At 39.2% G+C, this 20,292-nt stretch overlaps 1 protein-coding gene across 1 annotated transcript in view; it reads left to right on the top strand.

Moving 5' to 3' along the window:
* ZNF804B (zinc finger protein 804B) overlaps positions 1 to 19,884 on the top strand; it is a 242,059-nt gene extending 222,175 nt beyond the window's left edge. The window contains exons 3-4 of the mRNA XM_075746237.1: positions 9,494 to 9,624; positions 12,299 to 19,884. Of these exons, the coding sequence (XP_075602352.1) occupies positions 9,494 to 9,624; positions 12,299 to 15,989 (3,822 nt within the window). The 3' untranslated portion in view covers positions 15,990 to 19,884. The remainder of the gene's footprint in view (positions 1 to 9,493; positions 9,625 to 12,298) is intronic.
* Positions 19,885 to 20,292: the final 408 nt, after the last annotated feature.

Raw genomic sequence — 20,292 nt, 5'->3', positions numbered from 1 at the left:
GTGATTGTGAAGGACCACTCTGCCAATAGCTAAGAAGGATACTAAACAACATCATCTAGAGCTAAATATTTTTGTATCAGCAGGTTCAGGTAACCAACATTTAAGTATTAGGAAAGATATAGCTATAAACTCTCCTAATCATTAATGTTGATTTTTAATAAGTCTCAGAGCACTAGAGAAAGATGCATCAAGCTAGAAGCTAGATAATGGCATGTTAGGATTTAAAAAAGAATAAACAAGAAAATCTGTCATCCTGACATTAGTTCCAGGGAAAAAACTGGCATGACTGATACAGGGGTTCCTTAAGATATTAAAGAATGATAATGTAATTTATTTTATTTAATGTGGTTTATGTAAAATAAATCTTGTCAAAGTAACTTGATTTTATCAATTATCTGTTAAAACAGCAAATCAGAATGTCCTCTGTTTTGCATTATTAAAAAGTTTTGATCAGGTGATTACAAAATCCTTTGTGGCCTTTTCTAATTGACAAAAAACTGCAAGGAAATGTCATTTATTAAAAATCCTTTACTTTAAGCAGGCATTTTGTTATAATATTGCTGCTAGATTCCTGGTTACCTTTAACTCTCCTACTCCAGAAGAGATCAGTCTACTTTAAGCATATACAAGAGAAAGAATATCCTGGGTTTGACTGAAAAAAACAAAACAAAAAAACCCAACCAAAAAACAACCAAACAACCTAAAATGCTTTTTATGGATAGCTATTGCATTGTATTAAAAAAAATTATACAGCATGCAGCCAGCTTGTTGGAGCATATGACAATAAGTTCATTGGAACAGATGTAAACATGGATGGTCAACTGGAGCATATGCTGGATCCACAAATAGCTCAAGCCTTCAGACAAGTGAGTTGCTGCCACAAAGTGACTGTTCTGTCCTCTCACCTATGGAAATGGCCTCCGTGAAACCCATCTGTTTTAACTTTACTTAGGGGATTCTCATGAGCAGTACAAATGGATGTACTTTCAGCCAGCAATGGATTAAATCAATTTAATCAGGAGGAATATTTGCAGATCTGGTTGAACAGTAGAAAGATCCACAGAAAAGACACAGGTAAGCACTGATGCTTTCTGGCATGAAGACCCATTGCACTAGATCAGACCATCTTTCAATACAGACTTAACAGGACCTTCTATGATGAGATGCGAAAACAAGCTCTCCAAACAGCCATATGTAATTTATCCTTGTGGTTGGATCTGTGATCAACATCTCATTCACTGATAGATGGATTCTCTAGGGCACGTCTGAGGATTGACTTTTCCCCCCTCCTGCTATCATCTATTTCCCTAACCCAGTCAAACCAGGATATTTTCTTTCTGTCTTCCCATTCACTCCCCCTAACAATACTGAATCTGTTAAGATTGACTAAAATTTAAGCTACTCTAAAAAATTATTACTATCACACACTTCAAAGTGATCCGTAGCTTTTTATGGGTAAAACAAATGAAAATTTATCGGCTAGTTTTTGAGCTTCATATCTCATGGTTAATTCCTGTATGCAATAGCCTTTCCAATTCATTTTTAGGATTTTATTTACTGTAGTAAAAGCAAATTCCTTCGTTGCTGTTTCCTCCCTTTCACTTAGAGAGCTAATACCGTAAGCTTCAGACATGAAGTCTAATTATGTTCTCTAGTAACTACCATTCTCATTTGATGGTTTGCAGTGTGAATTCATTTTACAAATAATGTAATTGGTTCCAATGTTAGGGTTACAGGCAAGAGAATAATTACTGAAATTCACATTCCTTTCTTTCCTCGTTTAACCCTTGTATGGTGAATTTGTTTAGAATTTAATTAAGGACCTTTTCAGCAAATTGGAAATCAATCTTTAAAGCCAATCAGGAACTCAAAACACTCATGGACTTAGATTCAGTGAAGGCTCTCTAAATATGACAGGAGACATATACCTAATGCTGACTGAAGAAGGCAGCAGTATATACTACATTTTTACCTCCAGCTGCAATGTATTACAGAATGATGAATATTTCGGATGATGCATTGTGAATTATATTCTGGGGGAAAAAAAAAGAAAGAAAGAAAGTCTAAATGTAAGTGGAAAAAATCGTTTAATTCATACTAACCTGCCATTTTCTAACTTAATGCATGGAGAATTATTTTTTTCCCCAAAGCTGCCTGCATTTACATCAGTGCAGTTACACTACTGTGAATAAGAAGAGATTTGCTTCTCAATAAGTATATTGAGAAGTTATTTGCTCCAGCATCTAAAATAGTTATACTGAGAACCCCTGTTAGATCTATATAATGGGATGAGCATGACCCCTGGCAGAATGCTCAAAATGAGAAGTGATGCTGTCCTCCAGTACTGTGTTCCTATGGTCCTCAAAATGAGAGAGAGTGAATGAGAAAGCAATATAGAAAAAAAAATTCCTGAAGCCAGAGATCCCCTGGAGAACGTGGGGTGGCAAAACTAGCAAGGAAATGCAGATTATGAAATCCTTCTCTGTATTCTTGTCAATGATTTATAAAAACAGCCAAGATGTCTTCCTCAATTTTCTTTCTATTACATGAACCAGAAGGATACTAATTCAAAGAACTCTTTTATGCAACCTGTAGACATGAATATTATCTGTAGCAATTAAAATGTACCAATAGCACAATTTCCTCTATCAAAAGTCTGTCTGAGATAGAATCATAGAATAGTTTGGGTTGGAAGGGACCTTTAAAGGTCATCTAGTCCAACTCTCCCTGTAATAAGCAGGGACATCTTCAACTAGACTCAGGTTGCTTAGAGCCCCATCCAACCTGACACTGAATGTTTGCAGGCATGGGGCATATACCACCTCTCTGGCAAACCTGTTCCAGTGTTTCCCCATCCTCATCGTAAAAAAATTCTTCCTTATATCTAGTCTGAATCTACCCTCTTTTAGTTTAAAACCATTACCCCTTGTCCTATCACTACAGACCCTGCTAAAAAGTCTGTCTCCATCTTTCTTATAAGCCCCCTTTAGGTACTGGAAGGCTGCTATAAGGTCTCCCTGGAGCCTTCTCTTCTCCAGGATGAACAACCCCAACTCTCTCAGCCTGTCCTCATGGGAGAGGTGCTCCAGCCCTCTGATTATCTTCACGGCCCTTCTCTGGACCCTCTCCAACAGGTCCGTGTCTTTCCTGTGTTGAGGACCCCAGAGCTGGACGCAGTACTCTAGGTGGGGTCTCATGAGAGCAGAGGGGCAGAATCACGTCCCTTGACCTGCTGGCCACACTTCTTTTGATGCAGCCCAGGATACAGCTGGCTTTCTGGGTTGCAAGAGCACATTGCCAGCTCATGCCCAGCTTTTCATCCACCAGTGCCCCCAAGTCCTTCTCCTCAGGGCTGCTCTCAATCCTTTCAACCCTACCCTCTATTGAAACCAAGGGTTGCCCCAAGCCAGGTGCAGGACCTTGCACTTCCCCTTGTCCAACCTCATGAGGTTCACATGGGTCCACTTCTCGAGCTTGTCCAGGTCCCTCTGAATGGCATCCCTTCCCTTAGGTGTGTCAACCACACCACTCAACTTGGTGTCATCTGCAAACTTGCTGAAGGTGCACTTGATCCCACCAGCTATGTAATTGATTAAGATAATAAATAATACTGCTCCCAATATGGACTGCTGAGGGACACCACTTGTCACTGATCTCCATCTGGACATTGAGCTGTTGATTGCTACCCTCTGGATGTGACCATCCAACCAATTCCTCATCCACTGACCAGTCCATCCATCAAATCCACATCTCTCCAATTTAGAGAGAAGGATGTTGTGGGGGACCATGTCAAAGGCTTTATGGAAGTCCAGATAGATTACATAGCTCTTCCCTTGTCCACTGATGTAGTCACTCCATCATAAAAGGCCACTAGGGGGTCAAGCAGGACTTGCCCTTGGTGAAGCCATGCTGGCTGTCTTGAATCACCTCCCTATCCTCCATGTGCCTTAGCATAGCTTCTAGGAGGATCTGTTCCATGATCTTCCCAGGCACAGAGGTGAGACTGACAGGTCAGTAGTTCCCAGGGTCATCCTTTCTACCCTTCGTAAAAATGAGTGCAATGTTTCCCTTTTTCCAGTCACCAGGGACTTCACCTGACTTTTCAAATATCATGGAGAGTAGCTTGGCAACTACATCAATCAATTCCCTCCGGACTCTGGGATGCATCTCATCAGGTCCCATAAACTTATGTATGTTTAGGTTCCTCAGGTGACGGTCACAAATCTGATCTTCTCTTACAGTGGGAGAGACTTTGCTCCCCCAGTCCCCATCTTGCAGTCCATCCACTCAAGAGGTGTGGGAAGAGAATTTGTCAGTGAAGACCGAGGCAAAAAAGTTGCCGAGTACCTCAGTCTTCTCCTCCTCCATTGTTACCAGTTTGCCAGTCCTGTTCATCAGGGGGAGGATGCTTTATTTGACCTTCCTTTTCTGGCTGACATACCTGTAGAAGCCCTTATTATTCTTTGCATCGCTTGCCAAGTTCAGCTTCAGCCATGCCTTGGCCTTCCTGACCCCATCCCTACACAACTAGGCAGAGTCCCTATACTCTTCCCAGCATACCTGTCCCTGCTTCCACTGCCTGTGCATTTTCTTTTTGCCCTTTACTTTGACCAGCAGGTCTCGACTCAGCCATGTCAGTTTCTTGTCTTCCTTTCCTGATTTCTTACACCTGGGGATCAAGAACTCTTGCACCCTAATGAATGCATCCTTAAAGATCTGCTAGCTCAGTTCTGCTCCCTTGTCCCTGAGGCCAGCTTCCCAGGGGGTCCTATTGACTAACTCCTTAAACAGCTGGAAGTTTACTTTCCTAAAATTCAAGGTCCTGACCTCGCTCTTCACCTGACCCCTCAGGACTGCAAACTCCACCAGTGCATGATCACTGCAGCCCAGGCTGCCTCCAGTCTTGACATCACAAATTAGCTTAGTTGCATTGGTGACCAATAGGTCCAGTATTGCATCCCCTCTGATAAGGCTGTCTATTACCTGGCTTAACAAGTTATCCTCAATGCATTCCGGGAGCCTCCTGGATTGCCTAGAGCTCCCCATACTACTTTTCCAGCAGATGTTGGGGTGGCTGAAGTCCACTAGCAGGATAAGAGCCTGTGAGTACAATGCCTCCTGTAGCTGGAGTAAAAAGGTTTCATCAATAGGCTCCCCTTGATCAGGAGGCCTGTAGTAGACACCAACCACACCAACCTTTGTTGCCTAGTCTCTAATTCTTACCCATAAGCTTTCAACTTGCTCGTGGCTATTCTTCAGAGACAGCTCTCCACCCTCCATCCATTTCTTGATGTAGAAGACAACTCTTCTACTCTTCCTTCCTTGCCTGTCCCTTCTGAACAGCCTGTAGCCATCGATAGCTGCACTCTACTCATGGGATTCATCCCACCAAGTTTCAGTAATGGCAGCTAGGTCGTAGCTTTCTAGCAGCATGGTGGCTTCCAACTCCTCCTGTTTGTTGCCCATGCTGCATGCATTAGTGTGGAGGCACTTCAGCTGGGCTGTTGGCTGTGTCATCTTCCTAGAGGAACATCTCTTAAGAATTAAGATAGCCACCACTAATACCCTCTGTATGCAATGAAAAGAAAGAGGTACTTTTACATCTCACTTTATTGCTCTTGTTTTAGACAGCTGCTTTAAGAGGAGGTGATTAAGTCTCTAAAAGTGCTTATTTCTTTCCAGTGGTTGTAAAGAAAATCTAAGCAACTACTATAGGCATCTAAATTTGATCAGATGAATAGCAATCCAGAGAAACATTCACCTGCACAGGGAGGAATAGAAATTGGATCATAACTCTGGAAAAAAGTAATCTCAGTACTGAAAATGCAGCCAGCAGTGAGTATGCTACAGATGCTCATAGGTCAGTGAAAAGCAAGTACTGGCCACAATAATGTGACAATTTAAAAAACAAAACAAAACAAAACAAACCAGCCCAACATTCAGAATGGGCAGAAATTGCTAAAGTACAGGCATTTGGCCACTAATATTTCATGTCTAGTAAAAGTAGGTAGTGAAGATGCAGCTCCAATAACTCATTTGGATCTCCTGGTGATTCATACCAGAGTTCAGGAAGGAAAGAATAGATTCAGCATTTTTTTAGTGGGTCTTAGAGGAGCCAATATGACTCAGATCTGATTGATTGTGTAAGTAAATTTTTCCGTAACAATATTATTTTGTAGTCTTTTAATATTCTGTATAGGTGTCTATAAAAGGGGGATGGGTTATACGTGGATATGGCAACATCCACACACAAAAAAAAACAGAGAAAGAATAGAACATGAGTCTAAAAATTAAATATAACTCCATGGCAAAGATATTTGTAGCAGGTGAAGGACAGGACACAAGATTATTATTAAATAAATCATAATTTATTACACGTGCCTGTATTTGGATGCCCAGTTAAGTACCTAATTACATGAAAAATGCAATTGCTGTGTAAAGTAATGTTAATTTTCAAGCACACCTGCTGAGCTTAGGGCTGTCATTCAGGTACCTGCTCAGTTGCATGCTGTTGTGCACCACCTGCGGAAAATATTTGTGTGCTTGTCAGGAGTCTGGCACAGGTTATTAGTGAAGAAAACCACGGCTTTGTGGGTTCAGCAGGCAGTCCCTTGGTCTATCCAACACAGCTGACAAATTTCATTATGATTCCTAACTGGAGCTCTGGCAGTGCAGGGTTTTTTTGTTGTGATGAGGGGATGTGCAGGGAGAGCCCTTTTTCTGCTCAGACTGTAGATGCTTTTGATTTCTTGGATTTCATCTCCAGTTGATGAGTCCTCCGCTATGCTTACCTACAATTTTTTATTCTTTTCTCTACTTCCTTGACACGTGCTATATGCCATTAGAGAGCAAAAAATACTGCTAGAACTTCTATTCTTAGTGTTGGTCCATTTGCTTTGTTGATTATCATCCTAACTGTCAAAGAAGTGAAATGGCATTGCTTTGCAGTACCTGTGCTCCATAGTACTAGCTTGCACAATGTTCTTTGTTTCCTTGACAGGTAGAAACTGTTTCTGTTTTTCCTCATGAATGCTTTATGTGTGATACCGAACAGCTCACGGTGACAGCTAAAACATAGCAAGCGGCACTAAAGGACATTTCTCAAATGTGTTTCTTTGCCCTTTCTTCACATTGAAGATGTTAATAAGACTCAAGACTACCTATGTTTTTCTATGGAGGATAGGATCTTTACTGCTTAAATATCTCTACACTCTTGTAAATGTTATATAGGTGACAGAAAGTGTGGATTCATTCTGGGAAGATTTTCTGATTTCTTTTACAGCTTTGGCTTTAACATATTATTTAAAAAGCTGCTTTCTTGGACCAAAAGTAACGTCTTACATATTCATCCATTTTACTGTAAATTGCAGGGAATGAGGTTGAAGGAATGGAGTGCTATATGACTGGCCTGGCAAAGACCAGTGAGGAGGTGCATATAAGAGGAGAGGAAAAAGCTAAAAATGTGGTGAAGCAACCATTTCTTTCCAAGGAACTGAAGCTTAAGAGCTTTAAATAGGATTTTGCAGCTGTCCTGTTTCGGAGTCTAGGTCAGTGAAGTACTGAAGTTGGAGCTGATAGAAACTTTCTGGAGAAACATACAGATTTGACAGATTGTAAATATTTCTGATGAATATGGTTAAACCTTCAACAGGAACCAGGTGACAGGACAGTTCTTGCTGGTTGGTGGTCCACCAGTTCTCTCAGCAGCTGCCTTTCTGTCCTTCTCATCCTCATCCAAGGGAGCTTGATGGTGCAGAGATATCAGGCTGGTTGAGAGCCAGCTCTTAAGCTTCCTGAGGGGCTGATTCATGGGCAACCCAGTTCTCCCTACCTCCAGATCAGTGCTCAGAGGCATATGTCTTCGGGTTTAGAAGGCCGAGAGCAAACAAGAAACTTCTGCTCTTAGTCTCCCAGCCTTTGTTTATTTCTCTCTCACAGATACGAACTTTTGAAAGAATCCTGTACTTGAAGGACAGCTGATATGATAGTGGTGGGAGATACCGGTGGAGGACTTTGTCTTCATCTACTGACAAAAGCTAGACTTGTCTCCAGAAAGCAATTCTCTGTCATGCATTCATCATTCTCTTGACCCCTACAAGTTGAGGACTCTCTGCCTTCAGCCCTGTTTCTCAAATACAGATGCCTGTTGGCCTGTGCAGAGCTCTGTGCCATGGACAGACTGCTCCACATACCTGAGCTGCAGAAAGCAGTATTTGCAGCTACACTACTGGGTCAGCCTCCGATTTATCTTACTGATACATGTTTTGGCCATGCTATAGGGAAACAACAGCATGAGACGATGGCAGTGATTAGGATGTTGACCTTTAGGTGCTGGTGGACATGGCAGATGTTGGCAGCTGAGCAGCAGTTTAAAAATGTCTGTGATACCAAAACCTTTCTTCAAGTCTGTCTTGCAAAAACAGTTCTCTGGGCTCTATGGAAAAGTTTCCTGGTGTTGATACTATAGTTCTGAATTTCACAGAAGAGCACAGGGCCACCTCCAGACCAAGGGGCAAGTGGATGTAGTGGTTTAGTTCTCAGTCCTGGTCCTCAAGGTTTCCAGTTTGGGTATCTGGCTGAACATATCAGAGCTCCCTTCTGGCTTGTAAACCTGCCTTCCCCGACCACCATGGCACTGGAGAGGTGGTGAAGGGAGGAAGGCATTTCTGCCATGGAGCGTGGAAGCATGGACCTGAACTGGGAAGTTGTAAGCTTGGACATGACCTGCTGAGTCCTAAAGAGCACAGTGAACTCAAAGGCAAGATAGCACCACTCTTTTTACAGAGGATGCTTTTGACTGTTTGGGTTGTGTCTTCTTCTCCTTCACTTTTCCTTATACAATCAGCAGTGCAAAACTAGGTAATAAAAAATGTAATAAAGGCAATGAATTTTGCTCTCTCCAACAGGAATTACCTGATTTATAGATGTTTGAGAAGATCAAAAAAAATTGTGAAAATAACCATAACAGAGTTATCTGATCAAATATATCAGACAGTAGTTCTCTTCTTTGAAAAACAAATGCAGTTTTAAAAAGCTACAAAACCAACACAGAAGCACATATCCATCCATGCATGCATGTGCAAGTGTAGAGATCTATAAAATATATTACACACACGATCTCAGCTTTATTCCAGTATAGGCCTATGCATTAAATTCCAACTGACTGAATTAAATAGGAAAATTTAAACTACATTAAATATAGTCTAGTTTTGTGTATGTATTTGTACACAACAGAAGATTTGTATATTCATAAGAAATTAAAAAGCTATCATTCAGAGGTAGGTATATATCAGCTAAATAGCAACGGCCCAATCGTGTCATTTTGTTAGGCAAAAATAGCATTTTCAATTTCTTCTTAGGATGATAGCATTTTAAGTATATTTTTACTCTCCATTTGCATACTAGCTTCACCAAAAGCAAATAAATTGAGTAAGAGGAAATGCTTCTGCTGTGTACATATTTAATCCCTTCTCTTTTTGTTCATTTCACACAGAGATTGAAAGATTTAAAACAAAGAGAATTTGCTCGAAATGTGGCTTCAAAGTCATGGAAAGATGAGAAGAAACAGGAAAAAGCACTCAAGCGGCTCCATCAGCTTGCAGAGTTACGGAAGCAGTCAGAATGGCAAGTATTTAAAATTTATATTACATTTTAATGCCCTCTTTCCTCAGTCCCAGAAGAAATCTTCATATTTTTACTCCTACACTCTGTAATGTACAGAGATTGTGTATACTGTAACCTGTTTTCAGCTGTACCCAACTCCAAATGTTCCTGTTCTGCAAACCATAAAATTGAAAGCCCCTGAATTAATTACTTGCTATTTGAAGGTTTGTGTTTTTCTCTCCTGTAGCTAGTTAATGTCATCTCTTCTGAACTGAGTGGTGTGAAGATGTTTTTATAATATCACCATTTTACCTTTTTCAAACTGACCTGAATAGATTAGTATCACTCTCTTATTGTTTGATAGTAAGTGAGCGGGAGAGGAAAAACACCTTTTAGAGCATCTATAGTTAGTCTGTGAATCATTTTCACTACTTTTAGTATAGGAAGATTATTCTCACAGTTTCTCTGTAGAGTAATGGAAGTATCATTATGTGAATGGAAAACAAGTAATTAAGTGAGTTAAGTTTATCCAATACTGTTAGCTTTATTGATGAATATCAAGATATAGTACAAAGTTTGCACTACTAAACCTCTGCATTTGAGAAATGTCCTTTGTTTAATGACACTGAATGCTTCGGTAGAATAGATTGCCACCAGACCAATTGTTTATGTTAACCTATGACCACAATGAGTTAAGTAGATAATTAAACTGGCATCCTTTTAAATTCAGATCAAGCTTACTGTACCCTGGAAATAATAACATTCAGAGTTTATTATACACTCATTTTGGCTTATGTAATTGCTTTTGAGTAATCTGCTGAAATATAACAGTTTAGGGCTAATGTATCACTTTTATGGTTACAACTCCATTTTCATACAAATCTACTGAAAGAAATATAACTGCCTGTGGAAAGATACCTTTATGCCCACGCATTTGAAGATGTAATCTCAGATAGACTGATCAGGTCGGTGATAATAGGAAAGCCTGAGTGAAACTGGGAGGGAAAAAGTTTGGCTTTAGAAAGAGCCAGTAATCCATAATCCTTTACAAAGAGCCTGAAAAGACAGTGCTTGCTATTGCTGTTTGTAATGACTAATAGGTTCAGGAGTGGCTGAGAGCTGTGATCTTGGCAGAGGGGTAGCATTCCCAGTTGCTCAGGCAAGAGCGAAAGTCAACCTTTCTATTCAAAAGTCTACACACACACACACACAATTGTTATTGTCCCTGAGTACTGTGTCTCGAGTTCCAACAGAGTTCCTTACAACAAGTTAATACAATTTGACATCAAAATTACTGTTAATCTCATGCACAGAAAAACTGAAAATGCAGCTTTATTTTCCTGTTCCAAGGAGACTTTGAAAAGGATCTCTTCACATGCCTTCTCCAAGAGATAATTCCTTCTTGATGTACAAATAGGGGTGAATTTGTATCTCCTGATGCCAAATTTGTGGCATATGCAAATATATTCTCAGAAATGCATATATATTCTCACACTCCGAGTTGACCCTACTCTAGGGAGTCTTTATGTTGTTCCCACTGCTGAAGATCAATGCATTTTTATAGCGTTTATAAAATATGCCAGCCTATTTATAGATAGCTGTAATGCAGATCTGGCAGTCATAATTTACTTACATTTAATTAAAATATTCTCTAATTTTTAATCAAACTCTTTACTGAAACTGGTTCCAAAATTTTTTCATGTAAGTGTACTGTAGCACTGCATTGATAGCAAATGTAGATAATTGGTCTAATGAAATGCACATTTAAAATATTACTTGAAATAACATTTGTATTGTGTCTATATATGTCTCATCTCTAATGGAAAATGGCAACAGTCATTCCAATCTCAGTTAATTATCTATTGCAAGAAATCAATGATTTACCATGTTTGTTAAGGCCTTCTTAGAATAGGTTGATTATATTTTTTTTAAGTACTAGAAAGCTAACCCGGAGATTTAAAATCTATCAGGTTTTAGGAAGAGGAAAAATGTAATTAATGAAAGTAGAATACAGAAAGAAAATATGGCAAAGTCAGTCAAATGGTAGTTGATAATGAAAACACTGAAGTTGCCATTAATATTGATGGAAATCCACGTTGTATCCTTTTCCCCACCAATGTTTGGTTATAGCTTTAGCATTAATAACTCTTTGAATATTTCACAAAGTCATTTATTGTGGAATAATATAAAGATAAAATAAAAATCTACTCTTAAAAAATCATACATACCTCCTTGCCCCCCCAAGCAAGCAGAATGCTGCCTTTTCTCTTACAGAGTTTGATTCTGCAGATGCTCCAGGCGGAAGTCTCATTTTGAACAAGGCACAATTTTTTTTGCAGATGCCTCTCAGAAAACCAAGACTAACTACAGACCAGATTCTCCTTGGTATAAATTCAGAGTAAAGACAATATTGTTTATTCTGGAGGTACATGAGCATAACTCTGAAAAAGAGCATTCATGTGCTGACTTCAAATCATATAATTTCCTGTATGTAAAGACTGTCTTGCCCATATAGAAGCCCAAGCTCAGGGCTAGTCTGCACATTTGCCCTTTAGTAACTTTAGAAACTTAGTTTTCCCTCATAACAGCATGAGTGACACCCTTCTTTACCAGACAGACATTGTCAAATGCGAGATCTCTCTTAACTTGGTTACTTAATACAGCTTTCTTTTTTTGTTTGTTTATTGCTTTGCAGCATCACTGGGAGTGAACCATTGCTTAAAGCCCCCAGATTAGTCATGGAAAAACAGCAATCACCAGATGGCATTTTCCTGTACAAGGGCAGCAAGATCACAGCTAGTTCTCAAAGAACCACCACGAGTGAAGGACAGGGTTTCTCCAGCAGCGTACTAGAGAAACAGCAGCTTATCATAAGTAGGTACCAGTCCCCTACTAAAAGACCCCATGCACTTGGAAATCCAGTCTCACAAGTGTTCCCAGATAGCACCAATACTTCTCAAAGGGCAGGAGTGTCTTTCTCGTTCTCTAAAAAGGTCCCTTTGAAGCTCGAGTCCTCAGCATCAGTCTTCAGTGAGAACTCTGAAGAAGGAAATGATTGTAGTGAATCCCCGAACCATAAAACAAAGCAAGCTCTCGAGGGCTGTCGTTCTGGCACATTTTTGGAGGAGGATGTGAAAGCAGGCTTGGATAAAGGGCCACCTATTACACAAGACCAAATGGATTTGGATAACAGTGCGTCAAGTCATGTAGCTGCAAAACCTAAAATGCTAAAGGAAAATGATAAAAGTAGTGATAGAGAATTAGAAGAAAAGGTCAGTGCTCATCCTTCATTTTCCAAAGTCAAAATACAGCTTTCAAATTCAGATTTTTCTGGTTCACTTAGAGAAACAGAGCAAGAGAGCAAATTGAATGAGTCTGAGCAACTGTTAGAAACTCTCGTTTCACCTTCATGCCAAGCTAGCAATTTTTGTACACAGCTGAACACCTACAAGCACAGCAATGCCCACCTGCCTGACCAGTTACCTGAGCTCCCACAAGAGCCAGAACCTCAGCTGGCATGCACAAGCAACATTAATGACAATCCTGGGGTGGTAAAAAGAGAAAGATCTTTGGAGAGTTCAGAAACCACAAATGAGAATATGGAAAATCTTCCAAGGGAGACCGTGGTTAAAGAGGTTAAGCCCCAGGCATTGCCTTTCCTCCACGTAGTGAGCAAAGATGGCACCACTGCTCTGCAGTGGCCCACAGAATTACTTTTGTTTACAAAAACTGAGCCCTGTATTTCATATGGCTGTAATCCATTGTATTTTGACTTCAGACTCTCTTTAAATCACAGAGATGGTAAACAGCATGAAACAAACAAAACAAGCTGTAAAGAGCACTCTATAAATAAGACTGCAGATGAAAATGAAGCCTCAGGTTTAATAAAACACAAGCAAATGTCAAATGAACAAGATAATCAGTTGTTGAAACCAAAGAAGATGAAAGGTTCCCTAAATCCAAGAAAGACCAAGCAAAAAGCTGAGTCAGACATAGGGAAAGAAATGAATGAAAATGGTCAAAAATGCATTGCAGATTATTTGAATGAAAATATACCCAAAGTGCCTGCTTACCTTGATGTCTCACAAAAGGATTATGTGACAGAAAAAAGTCTTCATACAACAACACTGAGAAGACCCTCAAAGCATCATTTTCATAGCTGTGAAAGAAAAAACCAGAACATCAGAAATGAAAGCATTTCCTTTTCTGCTTTTATGTCTAGGATTAAAAAGTCTAAAGCTGCAAAATGTCATTTAATTTATTCTGAGGAAAACCGTGAAAACCAAAACGACTGCAGATCCATTCAAGATGTGGCCAGCTGCAGCAGTGACATAAGTGACAGTGGCAAAGACTCTAGTGGAAGTTTCCTTAGTTATAAATCTTGTTCAAACAGCAGGTATTCAGAAAATGAAGGATGTGGAAGTTACACGAGATGCTGGAGATTTCCATCTCCTCAAAAGTCCTCCTCTGACAGACATTCCAGCTATTCTGACACTTCAGTTAGCGGTACGAGTAGCTACATGAGCTACACAAGTCCCACATTGAACAATCACAGCAGAAATCATTTGCTTTTTTGTTGTAAAAAAAAAAGCAAGACAGCTGAAAGGCACAAATGTAAACACAGAAAGCACAAGTGTATTTTCACTTCTGATGATACAGACGAGGATTATCTTTGTCGTAGTAGAAGTCACAGAACTAGAAACTGTACACAGAGGGGCACAATTAAGTATCAAAGATATTCAAGACAAAAAGTTTTACAACATAGAGACAGATCTAAACACAGCAGACGTAGACACCGGCATTTTGGCAAAGTGCATAGTAGAAGTAGAAGCTACCATAGCTCCAAAAGTTGTTCCGCCAGGGATTCAGGAAGCAGCGAAAGATCATCTAGTAGCAGAACATCAAGAAGTAGCAGTTCAGGATCCTTCTCAAAAGAGACGGACAACTGTGACAACAAAACAAAAGAAGACGCAGAAAGAGGTTCTAACAATGAATCAGGAAAAGCTGAAACTGCACATTGCAACTCTATGAATGTGAATGGTCAGTCAAAAAACTTTGCCACCTGCTCTTCTGAAACCATGGCAAAAGACGTATGTGGAAAAAGAAAGTCACTGACAGCCAAGTTACTTTTAGAAAGAGTGCAGTCCAAGAAAACCCAGGAACAAATGCACAATTCAGATAGATTTTCCAACACTTGTGAAGTAGAATTAAGGAATCACTCGCAAAGTCACTTTGCCTTTCAGTTTCCATCATCAGTAGATGACATTGCAATGTTACCTTTGCCAGAGAAACTGCTAAGCATAGGTAAAAATGACACAGGACATAATGAAATTAGTTCATTGGAAAACAGTGTGACGAAAAACAACTTCGAAGAGTCAGAGGTAACTAATGTTGCTCTTTCAACAGGCACTGATTATGATCATTGCCTTTTTAAAGACATCATTCAAATAGGAACAGGCTATCAGAGCCCAAGCATAAAAAGGAGCACAGCAATAAAGGAACAATCCAACCTCTTCATTAGTGAAGTGCAACCCTTTATACAAAGCTGTGACCCAGTACCAAATGATTTCCCTGGTGCTTTTCCCTCTAATAGATATTCTGTTGTTGACAATTCAACAGAGACCAAAGAAGAACTACATGATGTGAACATGGACTTGAACCGGGCAGAAGGCAGTTCAGACTCTCTTTGTGACAATGCTATGCAGAAGTACGCTGACACAGTAAATGACCTAGAAGTGTACAGTAAATCCACTTCCCCTCCTTTAACGCAGCAGCCTATCACGTTTTCACCAGAGGAAGTAGACAAATACAGGTTGCTGCAGCTGCAAGCCCAGCAGCATATGCAGAAACAACTTCTGGCAAAACACCTGAAGGTTTTGCCTGCCCCAGGACCAGCTGCCTTCTCTGCAACACCAGCAGTTCCTGCCCTCCCTGTTCAGCAGCATGCTACTGTCACCACCGTCCACCACACGCTGCTGCAACGCTTTGCTGTCTCGTCGTCTGTACATCCCCATGGTAGCCATCTCTCCCTGGCACACCTCCACCCCCTCTCTCAAGCACATTTTGCCCCCATATCGCTTTCCCCATTGGCGCCAGCCCTCATTCCCACCCACCCTGCTCTGTTGACAGGACACCCATTGCACCTGGTGTCCAACACCCCCCTCCACCCTTCCCCGCTGACCTTCCCTGCACTGCCACATGCTGCATACATCCCAGCCTTATTTACACCACACCTGAATGCAGCCACACCTTCTGCTGTACATCCAAATCCCTTAGTTCATCCATTATTCCAAGGGCAAGAGCCCCATCACCATTCTTGCTCTAGCCAGATCCAACAGTTACCTACAATAAAAGAAGTTTTCAGTGTTTCTAGCTATTTAAACTAGCCCAAATGATTACACCATGGCTCCAAAACCAAATTTGAATAAAATAAATTATTCAGTGTTCAATCACATGTCTGAGGGGAAATCTACTGTTTTTCTGAGAGCACAATGGCAAATATTTTAAAGTCCACATTCTGGTTGACAGCATATAAATGTTGATTTCATTCTCGTATCACTGAGTAAAAGCTGGTTTAAAAACTTTTATGATACTATCACAAGAAGGATGGGGTCCAGCTAGTGTCATTCTACAGAAATTTGGAAAGAACAGCCTGAAGTGAAGTCTGTGACTGTCAGTAGGAATGGGACCAGAGCCTAGGTAGACACAATGGGACCAAGAATATCAACACTGATGAGTGATTAAAAATAGCGCAATTTAAGGTAGAGAAATCTTGACACACCTCAAAGGTTTGCTTTTCTGAGTGTGTATATGCAACAGCACAGTACTTGGTCTGGTTAAGGTATTTCAGACTGAGCAAAAAAGAAGGTATCTGGGACCACAAGTCCCTGGTTTTGTCTCTGGTCAAAATAAATTGGGGAGCCTCAGAGTGAGGGGTGATGAATTAGCACTGGAAGAAGAGGGTCACAACAACATCTCAAAGACACTTTAATGATTTTATCCCTGGTATATGTTCCTTGGACAGTGTAAAGGGACTGCAGTCTGGCCACAGGTACATAACAAAAAATTCCCTTAGCGTAGGGGGCTCTGTACTGGCACAAACGGGCTGCTATTTTTCTGCCTGGGCCAAGCATCCAAGAAGGCAAAGGACAGAAGGGGATGAAGCCAAGTTCTTTGGCATTGCCGGCCTGTGGCTGTAGCATAGGGTATGTCAGGGGGTGGGCTGCAGCAGCCCAGAGTTGCCAAGCAGCTAGTGCTGGCTTCGAACCTCAGAGGTCCCTGGCCCAGACTGCAACGCTTCTTTCCTACCAAGCAGAGCTCTGACATGTGGGAAAGTCTTGCCCAAAGAATGTGTAAATATGTTTCATCCCTTTCACAAAAAACATAAACAATTGGCTGGTCCTATAAAATTGTGCTGATATTCATAAAAATGGAGAAGTAAAATTCTGAGCAGAAATTGGCTCTCCAGGTCAAGTCTCATAGACAACCATGCCACAGTTCTCAGCATTTCAAGGTGTATTGAATCTAAACAAATATGTCTAGATTCTCACATGGCTTCCCAAACTCTCAACATACAAATTGAAGTTCTGAATCTGCAATGTTTGAATGCATGTATCCAACATTCAGGGTAATGTGTGGTTGAAATTGCTAGTAATAACCGTGTATCTGGAAATAGGTGAGGGCTTCAGCATCTTTTTGAATGGCACATTTTGACTATTTTTATAATGTTTCCAACTCAACATGGGATATTTAGCATGAAATTAAGTTCGTAATTGTGGTTAGACTGCAGGCATGCTTCCCAGTATAATTGGACGATGAAGTGTCTAACAGAAAATACCTGTTTGTTTGGATAAGAAAAATTTGAAATAATTTCAATTAATTTGCAATAATTTAGTGTACAATTAATAATGTATCTTTCAGAATTGATACAAAATACATTAAAAAACTTTTGGAAGATTTTATTCCATTATATTTGACTATCTTAAGAAACAGAAATCTAATTGCAATTAAATTGAGTATTTAAAATACAACTTAAGACCAATTTTCTGACTTAGTTTTAATCAAACTAGATTGATCCATTGCAATAAAATGGAATTGTTTTAATTTCTAAAAGCAGCTGCTTCAGCATAAACTGTTGTTACGCCAAACTTTTCAAATGTCTTTACAAGTTGTGACTGCTTGTTTTCCAGTTGATTTTCAAAGTTAAATTTTCTCTGGATACTTAACATTTTAGCCATCAAATAAAAGATCTCAGTAAAAAAATCTGGAGACTGAGAAGACGCAAAACATTTTATATTGAAAAAGGCTGGTGAAACCAGCACCCTCAAATAGTTTTTTTGTTGGATTCCCAGCTGATTTATTACTTTCATTAACAAAATAGATTCATGCTATGTTGGAGTTACTTATCTTTATGGTTTAATTTTTTTCATTTTAATTCTAGGGAACTTTTTTTAATTGAAATTATTGCTTCAAAATTAACTAAGTCATAAATTTTCTTTGAGAAGGATGTTAAAAATAAATATTTCCAGAGGTTTAAAATTCTTCCTTTCATTTTAGGCTGAAAATCTTCCCCAAATTAGATCTGAATTTACATATAATTTCTATACTTCTGAAAATTTATTTTCTGAGAATCAAACATATTTCACTAAATGTGACCTAACACCTCTGAAAATTAGTACTTGCTTGCTCAGATGGAGATCCCTCACTCCTCAGTGAACCATTTGGAAACATTAGTTGTAATTCTGTAGAAACATTCTGAACCGGATGTTTCAAAGGAGCAGGTCAACCTTTGCCCTGGAAGAGGCTGACTGAGCTGCACAGCCATCACCACCAGTTCAGGGCCAATACCAGCCTAAAAAATGCATTTCCAGCCCTACAAACTTTTAAACTGATGGGCCCAGTTCCATTCCTAAACAAGAATAAACAGCTGTTCTCATTGTATGTAAGAGTTCATTTGAATTTGAAGTGGATAACACCAAGAGAAAAAAGGGAAACAGAAGTGACAGGCTAATCTCAGCTTTAATGTGGACACACACATTTTGCATCCCTGCTTCTTACAGGCAATGTTAATTCCTATAGCAAGAAACTTGACCAATTGAAACTTAACAATATCCTACTATGTAGATCATTTATGAAAAATACTTATATATGTTTCCCTTAATGTATGCACAATACAATGGGATTCTAGGAAGGAACCAAATCATAGATTGTCCATGCATTGTATATACTGCCAAGAATGATCTGGTAAGGCAAATTAATAGACAATAAAGATTAAATTTAATTCTTAGAACAATGGGAACTAGGATTTTGACAGGTATTGGTGGAAAAAAGAGATTAAGAAGGAACAGAAACAGCACAACAGCAAAACACCAATCATTGACTACCAACAAAGAGAATGTCCAATATCGTTCTTAGTACGCAGAAGGGATTTTCTTGGAGAAGTGTAATAAAATTATCAGCACAGCTGAGATGATGTATTTGCTCTATTTGCTGCCATATTTGTTTTTCATCACTAACGTACTTTAAATATGTATCATTATTATTATTAAAAGCATAATTGAGCCTGATGTATGGAGCCGTGCTACAATTTTGATTTTATTTAGACTGATTTTTAAAAGAGTTACAGTATCCAGGTGGCAGCAATATATACACTCCAAGTTAATAAACTGTTCTAGCTTGATTGTATATTCTTGATATGTAATCCAAGGAAACAGGTCACCCACACTGTAAAATTCCAGTAACAAAAGTTTCCTGAGTTACACAATGATTCTAAATTTTTTTTTGTTTTTTTTGTTTGTTTGTTTGTTTTGGTAACTTCTGGAATACATTTAACATGTATATTTGTTGTGCAGATTTGCATAAAATGCCATTTGACCAGATTGATTTTAAAAGTGTTAAGTTTATATTTAAAACTGGATAATACTCTGGCTAGTATAATATGTAAACTAGTAATTTTGTTTTGTATTCTCTGTATAAAGTGTTTTATATTATACAGTAGCTAAGTGAATTGCACTATTGTACATGCAACGCGGCTTTTTTTTTAGGTTATTCAAGGAATTCCTGGGAATGTAGTTTAATGCAATAATATTTTTTTTCAATAAAAAGGCTCACTGGTATAAAGAGTGTCAGTCATGTATTTTTAATGTAAAGCATACCAAAAGGCAGCAACATGATAAAATGCAGAATAATGCAAACATATTCTGTATTTTTATCTGCAGAACTGAAATGCATTTAATTCATCCCTGTGGCTATAATCCTGAAATTTCTTAGAATGTTTCCTAAAGATTTTAGTATGTGTTACAAAAGTGGGTTGTTTAAATGGAACTGAAAATAAATATTCCTTAAAAAAGTTATCCTATCTATGTGGTTTTTGCAAGTGCTTTTAATGGATCAACAACCTCCTGGATATTTTTATGCACTACTCTGTTTAGAATTCAATTTGTAACTCACTTGTCAGGTTCCCCAAATAATATCTCCGAGCTACAATTCCTAATGTTTGTGTGGAAGGTCCTTTTGTAAAGAAGCTAACAGTGGCATCCGCAAATGCCTTATTTATTCACTTTTTAACTATTCTTTAAAACTTACTTTAGTCATGATAAGTATCTCTTTATCCCATGTTTTCCCCTTTACCTTGTATTTTTCCAGTTTGTTTATTGCATCCTTTTCCGTCTATCTTTCATTTATATCGTA

Source organism: Balearica regulorum, chromosome 2, assembly GCF_011004875.1.
Source record: "Balearica regulorum gibbericeps isolate bBalReg1 chromosome 2, bBalReg1.pri, whole genome shotgun sequence".
Classification (NCBI taxonomy): Eukaryota; Metazoa; Chordata; class Aves; order Gruiformes; family Gruidae; genus Balearica; species Balearica regulorum.
Note: the sequence above shows the minus strand (reverse complement) of the source record. Positions and strands in the feature narration are given on the sequence as shown.